The 12122-nt window shown below is 36.4% G+C and overlaps 1 protein-coding gene across 3 annotated transcripts in view; it reads left to right on the top strand.

The window, feature by feature from the left end:
* Positions 1 to 12122, top strand: part of LOC110295968 (contactin-6) — a 355090-nt gene that overhangs the window by 64088 nt on the left and 278880 nt on the right. For 2 of the 3 annotated variants that reach the window (XM_021164391.2, XM_029478903.1), the window contains one exon: positions 7393 to 7532. In XM_021164391.2, the coding sequence (XP_021020050.1) occupies positions 7478 to 7532 (55 nt within the window). In that variant the 5' untranslated portion in view covers positions 7393 to 7477. The remainder of the gene's footprint in view (positions 1 to 7392; positions 7533 to 12122) is intronic. The other variant, XM_021164390.2, reaches the window with a different exon arrangement.

The raw sequence follows: 12122 nt of genomic DNA on the forward strand, positions 1-12122 counted from the left end.
AAAGAGAGGCCCATTGGACTTGCAAACTTTATATGCCCCAGTACAGGGGAACGCCAGGGCCAAAAAGGGGAAGTGGGTGGGTAGGGAAGTGGTGGGGACTGGGTATGGGGGACTTTTGGGATAGCATTGGAAATGTAAATGAGGAAAATACCTAATAAAAATTAAAAAAAAAGAAAAATCCCATATATAGTAGATCCCATAATTCTCGATCATCCATTGATGAGTAGTCATCTCATCAATATTATCTAGAGAAATTAAATAGCATTATGTTAAGAGAGCTGAATAATTTCTTCTTTTTCGATGATGGCTGCCCATCTAAAAATGCAATAGTCTAGGTTACCTTTAGCATTCACTGTAGCTGGCTAAAAACAGTAATTACGTATGGTCAACAGTTTATGAGCTCCACTTAAAGGCTTATTCCAGACTGTGCAGACTGTGCACATAAACAGCCACCTTGGCACTTTAGTCAAGAAAAGATCCCTATATTTCTGAGAAAACAAACAAAAAGACAAACAAACAAAAAAAGAAGAACTAAAAAAAATCCTCTTATGAGAGATAAAGAGGGATACTTTCTTTCTAAATGTAATAACACTTATTATGTCCCATGCTTGCTGTGTATACCAATTTTCATGATAGTAGTAATATCACTGGATTCTCCAAGTCCTTACTATGTCAAGTAAATATTTGATGATCATATTTATTCCTGACAATTCACAGGCTGATTGTTGAGTTTTAGAGACAAAGGATAGATAGTTAATCTTTAAGGAAAACAAAAATGTAGCAACCCTGAGCCACCTAAAGAAGCTTTTAGGATTGTCTGGGGTAGGTCAAATTTGCACTGGGTGTGGTTCCTTCCTTTAACAATAATTTCCTAATTGTGTATTCATTTGGGGGTCAGAAGCAGGTCTAGAACACATGGTCAGAAGAGGTTATGTAAACGCAGAATTCAGATTCTGTAACTGCCAACATACAGTATTTTCCTTTTGGCCATCTATATAAATTTAGATAAATTCAGTTCTGTAATCTTGATACTGAGTGAACTCTTCCCTGCTTGAGGTATTATACAGCTCAGATTGCATTATCTCAGGCATCTGAAAAGAAGTTTCTCTAAGCTTCAAAGCCAAAAAAGGTCAGCCAGTAAATACTGTTAGCTTTGCAGCCAGGTCATATGGACTACTATCCCACTCTGGCACTATTGACATTGACCATAGATACATATACAGGCATACAGGGTTCAAGTGCACGTAAGTTCTTCAGCAGGAGACGGATTGTTGACCTGTGTTAGTTAGTTTAATGTGTATAAGGTAATTTACACATTGCTGTGACAAATGTGAGATAAATAGAACATAAGGATGGAAAGGTTTATTTTGGTTTACATAGTAAGAGAGCAAAGACATTGTGAGACATTTCTCAGGCAGCTGATCCACATCACATCCCCACATTTTATCAGTGTCTCAAGTAGCCAAGAGATTAAGTCTCACTCTTTGTTAATTTTCTCTTTTTGATGTGATCAAAGACCTCAGCCCAAGAATCAGTACCACTGATATTGATGGTAGATCTTCGCACCTCAAATAACCTAATGTTTAATTCCTCACAGACAGACCCAGAGGCTTGCCACTTCAATGATTCTAGATAATATTATCTTGACAATTGTTAATAATCTCCAGGAAGGTAATATAGTATAAATGAATGTACACACACATGTATATACACACACACACACATGCACACTATGAATTCAAATTTATGCACTATATAAATATTTATATGGTACCATGTGTATGCCCAGTGTACAAAATTCCATCAGTGACCAACATGATTGTCTTATCAGAAAATCATATATATTCATACTAAATTGGATATTTAAAAGGTTCAATCTACTACAAATTGTTTTGAGAAAGCTTTTCCACCAAAATTACATGTATATGAGAATTCTCAGAGATTTTTTTATTATAAGAAAGGGATTGTCATCCATACTCTTTTTTTTTTTTAAAGGGGTTTGAAACATTGAAAACTGACATTAAGAAATTCCGTGAGAGAAAAAGTGAACACACATGGTCTAGGGCCACAAAGTTCATCTTGTAATAATAGAACAATAACCTTAGCAGTCAGGTTATGAACCAAAGCACCTACTTCTTTGATCCAAAATACCATTTAAAAGATTGCATGGCCTATAACCCTCACCTGAAATAGGATGCTGGTGACACATTCATAAAACTTTTTAAAACTCTAGAAGTTGTTGTAAGTTAAGTTTGTATTGTAACCTTCCTTTTTTTACTGCTTTGACCTTAAGTAATCTCAAGGTCTTAGAAACATGTGATTGTCTTTCAGACCACTGACCAGCATACACAGTTAATGTTTCCACACTAGGTTCTGCGAGAAAATAAATACCAGAGTTTTGCTAGCCAGATAGTTTTTACTGAGCTAGAACATTTTTCTTGATCCTTGACCAATCTTAACTTTTACAAATGAAACTTTTCCAAAAAGGCAAAAGATGCAGAAATACTTAGTCTGGCTTCATAAATCAATAGCAAATAAAATGTCTTTTGGGTTTTGCCCTCATTACCATATGCTGATAAGCAATCAGATGAGAAAGGACAGTATTTACCATGAAATTATACACTGAATGTGAATCAAGCAGCTCTAGAAAAGGTATAAGAAATTTAAAGGTGATCTCTAGGTCAAATTCTTCAATTTTAGAAGCCCACAATTTTCAACAAAGAACACATATTTCACAATTAAACCAGCCAGTAATGGAATCCACTTTAGCCTTTTCAGCAGGTGCTAAGCTGTTCAAATGCCAATTACATGCCTAGCATATTCTCAGCGACAACTATGCTTTCTTTCTCACTCACCTATAAGTCATTATAGAAGTAGTACCTATAGAGTTTACCTCAGAGGTAAAGTATGTAAACCCTGCCCATATCATGGTGCCTTTGGTAAGTAACAGAATTCTCTACATTAGATGAAAATTGTTATAATTTAAAGGGAAATTATCATAATTTGAAGATGAAGAGTAAAGATACTACTGCAGTATATCAGTAGACATCATATATCACAAACAGGATTAAGCAAAATAATCTTGGCTCAAGCATTTTAAATTTCTATGTAGAACAAGCAGGGTTGGGTATGTCATGATTCTCTGATTTTAAGTATTACTGTAGATAGTTTGGATGGAAGGGCAAATTTCTATAATGTTGGAAGCATGAAAGGCAAGTCTGTGACTCACAGCAGCAAGGGCAAGATTATACTGAGGGCAAAGAAAACAGGAAGCTAAAACAACAGGAGGCAACATGCATAATCAATAAGCAGAAGATTCTAGATTCTGCTGTCATCATGGAAGTCATATACTGAAGGAGTTGTTGAGGAAAGAGGGAGCTGTTTGGGGGAGCTACTCACTTGGAGGAAGGTTCTGACAGTTAATTTTATATCCTTTATAACACACTTCAATATTAATGAGGGCAATGAACATTGCATAGTATTAGCAGAAATTCCTATAATTGGAAACTGTGTGCTGTTAGCAGCATCTTCAGACTACGTCATAGTAACACCTGTGAGAAACCGTTTTATATGAGATGAAGATATATGAGGGTTATTTTATTATTATTACTTTTAACTTTTTTATAATCTAGTCATTATCTGCCTTCCCACAGCTCCTCATCCCATTCTTCACTCCCTGTCTCCAAGTGGATGTCTCTTCCCCTGCCAGGTCTCTCCACTCATTGGGACCTCAAGTCTCTCAAGGGTTAGACCCCTCCTCTCCCACTGAGGCCAGATCTGGCAGTTCTTTGCTGCATATGTGTTGAGGGCCTCAGACTATCTCTTGTATACTGCCTGGTTGGTGGCTCAGTGTCTTTGAGATCTCAGGGGTCCAGGTTAGGTGAGATTGCTGGTCTTCCTATTTGAGTTTCAATGGTAGAAACATTATGCTTTGACTTTGACTCTTACTGATTTCAATGTCAAGGTGTGTACATTTCTCTTTAAAATGTACTGCAGCAAAGGTAATGGATTGCCAGAGCTAAGAGGCAGAGACAATACTGCTACAACTCTATAAACTGTGGGAACATAAGGAGTTGTGCTTCTCTAGAGACATCCACAGAGCTTTAATCATGAGAGAGGACGAGAGAGTCTGGTAGGAGAAATAATGAATATCCATGAAATAAGTGGACCATATAATTTATCTTGTAAACTTTGACTTTTGGGAGAAAGAAGTACTATTAATAATTCTGTCATGACATTTGAGAAGACAGATATTGTGCAAGGAAAACAGGGAAATATGTTTATGGTACTAGTGTGCAGATTTTAAGGAATATGTAGAGTCTGGGGAAAATTACACATAAATCAATGTGTTTATAATTAATGGATAGTGTATTGCAGCGATTAGGAAACAGATTGGTGTCATGGTCGTGGTCTGTAAGTAAAGCAGAAAGAAAGGGAAAATTCAAATTTTATATGATTTTGAATATCATTCCAAGGAATTTGGAAGTGAGAGAGAGAGAGAGTGATTGAAAGTTTCAGAATACTGTCAAAATAGGATAAATTCTTTGTTGTATTAAAGAAAAATGATGTTCCTATCCTAGGAGGTAGAAAAAGTGGTTTGAGGGAAAAGGTTTATATAGAGGTAAACTTTTCTTTGTCTTCAAATCTTCTACTGTATATTTAAAAAAAAATCATCCCTTTTGAGGTTATAAAAATAAATTTCAGTTCATCTAAATAATTATACGATTTCTCCTCCCCAACACTAGCTTTTGGAATAGCAGAGATTTGAATTAAATCATGGATAAATGCTCAAAAACAAAACCTACAGGTCTCTTATATTGAGTATTTAGTCCCTTTCCTTAGACCATTGTTCTATTGCACATTGTGCTAGACACTGTTCATGACTTTACAAACTCAGCCTATGCCTTGACACTGTTCCCTTTTCTTTAAGTTCTGCCATGTTTCTCCGAACAGACCTTTGCTCTTTCCTGAAAATCCAAATGCACCCTATATGCACATTCCACCTGGTGAGGCTCATGGGTGCTGATGCAATCACATTCTGTATCTGAGGATTGATGATCTCCTCCTCCTCCCCCCTCTCCGCTCAGTCCTCCCTCCCACAGGGCCCCCTCCCTACTCCTCCCTACCCTTTATCTCTGAGAAGCTTGAGGTACCCCTGGGTACCACCCACCATGACACCACAAGTCACTGTAAGTCTAGGTATGTCCTCACCCTCTGAAGTCAGACAAGGCAGCCCAGTTAGGGGGACAGGATTCACAGGCAAGCAACAGATTCAGAGACAGCCTCGATAGCAGTTGTTGGGGGACCCTCATGAAACTCAAGCTGCTCATCTGCTGCATATGTGCGGGGAGCCTAGGTCTAGCCCTTGTTTGTTCTTTGGTTGGTGGTTCTGTCACTGGTAGCCCCTAGGTGTCCAGGTCAATTCACTCTGTCTTCTTGTGGAGTTCCTAGCCCTCCCGGTTCCTCAAAATTTCCCCCAACTGTTTCACAAGACTTCCAGTGCTTTGACTAATGTTTTGCTGTGGGTTTCTTCATCTGTTTTAGTCAGAAGCTGGATGGAGCATCTCAGAGGACAGTTATACTTGGCTCCTGTCCACCAGCATAATAGAGTATCATTAATAGCATCAGGGATTGGATCTTGCCCATAGGATAAATCTCAAGTTTACCTGTATGGGTACATGAGGTTTTACCTGAAAATATGGCTGTGCCACATCTCCACAAAGTTTCCACAGAGGCCAGAAGAGGGCAGGACATTGGAGTTCCTGGAACTGGGATTATTATAGTGAGCTTCCATGTAGGATCTGGCCATTGAACTTGAGTCCTCTGGAACAGCACTCAGTGCTTTCAACACCTGAGCCATCTCTTCAAGACTATTTGTTGTTGTTGCCTGTTCATTTGTTTGTTGGTTGGGTTTTCAGGGTTTGTCGTTGTTGTTGTGCTATTTTATACAATGTCTCTGAAACTAAGATTTTAGATTCATTTAGGTATTCACATCTGAATATGTAAATGCATGTTCAAATATGTAAGAACAAATGAAATGTAAAGCATATCAGAGCACTTTCGAAATAATTATCAGCATCACCAACTCAGTGTTGTGTTTTTGAATTCAGCACTGTTTCTGTCAGTGATTTGTTTTCTCTTTTAAGATAAACATTGACACTTTGCTTTTATAAAGAAGAAGTATCTACACTTTAAAATTTATTATTAAATTTTATATATAGTATCCAGACACTTTCTAAAGTTATTTGAGCTCGAATATAGTTCTGCTACACTAAAAGTTTCATTTGGTGTCCAGTAGTTTTATCACAATGACCCAGGTGAGTTTATACTAAGGTTATTCTAATATTGTATGAGTTTATCAGTGTTTATAAACCTCTTATTAGATTTTTTTGTGAAGTAAATGGCATGCTAGCACCTTCTCTTGGTTTCATTTATCATGTAATAGCTAAAATGTCAAAATAAATTAGCGACAATTATGGTGTAACCTCTTGGGAAAAGCACATCTCCTATCTGCAAGATAATACCACTGTGAATGGAGTTCTTACAGAAATTTTACAATATTGGAATGAGATCTATTAACTTTAAGAAAGGTAATAATGAGTATGTTCTAAATAACTTTAATAAAACTCAAAAATCTGTGATTTCTCTGACGTGTGTGTGTGTGTGTGTGTGTGTGTGTGTTGGAACATAATTATTGAAAGTTAAAATTACAGACTTAACTGACTGTGAGCATCCACTTCTGCGTTTGCCAGGCCCTGGCATAGCCTCACAAGAGACTGCTATATCAGAGTCCTTTCAGCAAAATCTTGCTGGTATATGCAATGGTGTCAGCGTTTGGAGGCTGATTATGGGATGGATCTCCGGGTATGGCAGTCTCTAGATGGACCATCCTTTCGTCTCAGCTCCAAACTTTGTCTCTATAACAGCTGCATATGTAGCAGAAGATGGTCTACTCAGCCATCATTGGGAAGAGAGGCCCCTTGATCTTGCAAGCTTTATATGCCCCAGTACAGGGGAATTCCAGGGCTAAGAAGTGGGGGTGGGTGGGTAGGGGAGTGGGGGGGAGGAGGGTATGGGGGACTTTTGGAATAGCATTTGAAATGTAAATGAAGAAAATACCTAATTTAAAAAAAATTACAGACTTAAAATCCAATTAATAGAAAATTTAATCCACATGTTGTGCACTGAATTATGTATTAGTTTAATAAATCCAGATGTGAGCTGATATGTGAGAAACTGAGTAGTCATTTATGTGGCTACTAGTCTTAATAAATTTATTCTTAATAATAAATAAATTCTTATTTATTAACATATTCTTAATAAATGTAATCAATGCTCAATATTTGGGATACATATTACGATACTCAAGTTTGTCAATTTTGTTTCCTTCAGATAGATTGCTAACAAACTGACTAGAAGATACAATCTTCTTTCCTGCTGATTGCATGGGAGAAATTTTTGACCTTCGAACGTGGAGATGAGGTTGCTATGGAAACTGGTAATTCTGCTGCCACTCATAAACTCTTGTGCAGGTAAAGTGTTCTATTATTATGAGTTTAGATTGATAAATATATTAGCATTGTATATCTTCCTTGCGATGAAACAACTTTGAAAATGCACAGGCCATGTTATTTGAATGACCAAGTGGTGATGTCTTAGAGTAACCTTTACGTCAAATAGAAACTTTAATTCTTATAAATATGTAAAATAACACTTTTGCAACATTGTTAGTAAGTTTATTAATTTTCAAACATAGTATTTAGTAAGTGTGATTAGTGTTAATAAGTTCACTGTAGTAAATTTATTTATAATGTTCTCTTCATGTATCTAAATTGAAAAATTATATAATATGTTCATGTAAAACTGAGAAAAAATTCTTTGAATCCTTCTTTCCTTCAATAACCAAAAAAGGAGGTCAGACATGTTTTTTCACTCAATATAGGGCAATCATATCTGTACATTAGATTACTTTTCCTTGTAACAAAGTCATCTTAAGTAAAAGATTTTAAATCCCCTGAAATGTAAAATAGGCATACACTAGCACAATGGTTCTGTAGGATGTGATTTAAAACATGCTTTACTGTCCAATGCTTTGGATTTTGCCCTGATGCATGGTATTTCTGGTGAGCTATACTCATATGGGACCTAACTACTCCAGGACATGTGCAGCTGAGACAGCTATGCTTATTGGCTTTGGCCCATATAGTGTTTGATCTGTTTGTGAGTCACGAGTTTTTCACATGGTGGTTTCTCAAGATTTCAAAATAAAAATCTCAAAAACACAGCCTCATAAAACCAAGTCTTAAAATCCAGATAGAGTCTACTCTGTGTCATTCGTTGTGTGACTACAAGTTACTCAGTCAACCCAGAATTATCTGGTGTAGAATTATCTTCAAAATCTTGAAAAAGAGCTTTAGGAGACCTGAAATAACAAAGTCAAAAATAATAATAGCTGGTAAGTAGATAGCCACAATCTGTTCAAAGTAGCTAATTGTTCTGTTATTGTTGTTTAAGATTGATTATGTGTGTGAGTGTATTATTTTCCTGGTAACTGAGAAAGGCAAGTAAGGATATTAAACACCCTGGAACTGGAGTGATTGTGTAAGCCACTACTTTGGTATGAAGAACTGAACCCAGATCCTCCACAAGAATAGCAAGCACTCTTAACTGCTGAACCATCTCTCCAACCCAACATTGCAGGGAATTCTAGCTTTAAATGCCAATATTATCTACCTACATTATGGCATAGTCCTGTTACTGACTGCATCATCTGGCTATCAAAGAAAGCCTTGACTACCTTCCCACTGATTCTGCTTGCCCTTCCTTCTAAAATGACAACTACAATCTATATGTTACAAATTTGAAACCACTCAATAGCAACATCATAGTTACAAGGAAAACTAACCTATTTTCTAGCAATGAAATTACATGAAAAAGCTATGAGGATGATAAAATATCTGCAAATGAGCCTCAAGATTCGGAAAGCTTACAAAGGCATTCTCAGTTTTAACAAATCTATCATCTCTAAGTACAAAAGTCATATTTATTCAGTGATCACATTGTTTTGGCTTATGTCAGGTCTACTCTGCAAAAATGATTGAAGTTAAATAATAATGTGTTCTTTTATGTAATATATTAAAGGAAGACAGAGAAGTCACTAAAGTGGTCCCAAATTACCCATGTTCAAAGAACTGTATGCCTACTTTAAGTTTTAGCTTTCTGTCAAAATTCTACATTAACATTTTGCCCTTTAAATGTGTCTATTGAATTAACATAGGCTCTCTAAAAGACCTTTTGTGTTAAGTTAAAATAAAGCCATTGTTCTCAGAACACATATCAAATATGAGAAGTACTCTGTATCTTCTATTAACTTCTATTTATACAATTTGGATGTGATTCAACATGTCCTTTTGCCTCATCCGAAGGGAGAAATAATCATATGTCCTTGGTGCAGTTTCATCGTGAAAGAACAGATTGGATCTCTTTCTTTTTAAACCATGGCCATTTAAATAGGATAATCTCAGCTAAGCAATTGCCCCAGAGGTAAAGATGATGATAATGTTTTACATAAGAAAGCATTGATTTAAATCTGTTTGTTTTATTTGCGATTTCATGGTGTTCACTACATGTGGGAACTACTTTTGATTACAGAACTAGCTGATAATGGAGTTCTGTATCTTTGTATGGGCTCTCTTCCATACTTCCTTCATTTTTCTTCATTTTTAAAGTCTGTCAAAGTCTTTCACAACTGACTCTGCCTCATTTCCTACTTTTACTGTTGTAAACAACTAAAGTATATGTAGGTTAATTCCTTTATTTGCAAATTTAAAACAAAAATTGTTTGTGGTTGGTCACTTTAGTGTTTTTTGTTGTTTAACAAACTTCACAATATTTCTGACACCTTGACTACAAATACTGGAATTGTGTCTTTGCAATCACTTCTTGTAATATGCTTAACCAAATACCACAAGGGTTTCACAGGAGTGCAGCAATTCTTAGTAAACAGCATGGGCCACTCTCTGTGGGGCCTCTACATCAACTTCTGCCTGCAGATTTCGGTCCTGTTAGAGTTCCTATTTTGACTGTCTTTATGATGAACTGTGATATGGAAGAATATGAAAAGAAAAGCATTTCCACCTCAAATTGCTTTTGGCCATGGTGTTTTATCTTAGCATTAGTAACTTTATGAAGACCTTAAGTACTTCTGCTCAAAGTTTTAGTATTTCAACTTGAATATTTTAACAAAATTATGTTGTTGCAATGTACCCTTTTAAAATCCACTTGGCTCATAATCAAAAATTGTACATTTGTTCGCCATTTTTATTTGTTTGTTTTGCTCTGTGTTGAGTGATTTTATGTAAATCCTGTAGGCACATAGTGAGGACTAGTGAGATCCCTCGTTCAGTAAAGCTGTTTTCTTTGAAAGTGTGACGATGCACATTGGATTTCCTCAATCCATTTTTAAAATGCTGTTAGGATACTTTTGAATACCAGTGCAGAAAAAGTAGAGAGCCACATATCCCTTGAAGAAGTTGGTCAATGCATCAAGAATGACACATGGGTTTGAATTATATCTTTCATGCATGTGCACATTCATATTTCTCTCTCATACACTTCTCTCTCTTCTCTCGTTCTCTCTCTCTCTCTCTCTCTCTCTCTCTCTCTCTCTCTCTCTCTCTCTCTCTCTCTCTCTCTCTCTCTCTCCCTCCCGTCTTTCTCTCTCTCATATGAATGCCTATCTGGTCAGACCTAAAGAAGTACTGGCTTTTGAGTCTTAAACTTTGCTTTGCAGTAACAGACTGAAAATTCAAGACTATGTGCAACAAAATAGTCAGACTTAATAGCTGAATAGAACCAAAGGCCTGCTCAAGCAGTGTAAAAATGTTTATGTTATGCCTCAAGGCTAAGTTTGAAGCTGTTCCTAAAGTTATCAATTAATTTTGAGAAATTACAAGGTATCTTTCCTGCTGCTGTTTGTGTAAAATATATTTCCATCATTGTCCAAATGTTTACCAAATTAATGAATGTTTAATTAAGTCATATTATGACTAATACCAATAAAGAAATATCTAAATCCATCACCACTTTTATATAACTTACGTTATTTTAAGTATGTTAATCTAAAATCATTCTGTAGCAAACATAACTTCTAAATACTCAGAGTTAGCAACTTCTCAGGAAAATCATTTGGAAATATTTGTAATTTTTTGGACCTCACTGTGTATCAAATGAGCCTTTTATTGAATTGAGAGCAAGAGTAAATGAGCTTCTTAAGACAGAAAGCCACGGGAATGGAAATGTTCACTCCAACTAAGACTTCTTCACAGAAGCCTATGTATCAAACAGAAAATCCATGACAATTGGCAGGGGTAATAAACCTGCTGTACTCAAGGATCCCAGAAGCATATAATGGATAGTCCTTTGGGTGCAACTGTGATGAATACTGAGTATATTACAACCCACATTCTGACTATGGTCTGCTCAGATTTATTATTAGCAGAATTTCACCTCCAGGAACAAAACATTAGATAATACTTCTAAGCCAAGTGACATCTTTGCATTTTCTGATAAAGATGGCTCTAAGTAGAATGTGGAAAACACTATTTTTTTGTGCAATGGCCACAGATACATTGGCTGCAAGGATCTCAAACATTCTTCCCAAGTAATTGCTTCCTAAACCCTGAATGAAATGGTTTCTCCAGACTCACAGTGAGATAGGAAAGGCATTTCAGTTTGGTCAGCATTGAAAGACAATGGTTGTTATGCAGCCTGACATACCTCCTCCTCATCATCCTCTCCCTCCTCCTCCTCTACCACCTCCTTTTCCTCCTCCACCTCTTCCCTCTCTTTTCCTAACTCTGAGATAAGTAAGGTATTAACGCATCCCATGCTAGGTTCAGATTCAGCCAAGAATGATCTTTAACCTAGGATACTCCTTTCTCTTCCTAACCAGTGCTGGGACTAGAGGTTGACAGGAATTGTTAGTACAAATGTTTTTACTGTAGATGCTTTGTAGGACCAGTAATTGACCTCCGGACATTGCATGCTATACAGTCTCTAACATCATATGACATATTCATTTCAATGGTATTTATAAGTAACAATGCTATGACTTAAACATT

The sequence above is a fragment of the Mus caroli genome, chromosome 6 (assembly GCF_900094665.2).
Source record: "Mus caroli chromosome 6, CAROLI_EIJ_v1.1, whole genome shotgun sequence".
Lineage (NCBI taxonomy): Eukaryota > Metazoa > Chordata > Mammalia > Rodentia > Muridae > Mus > Mus caroli.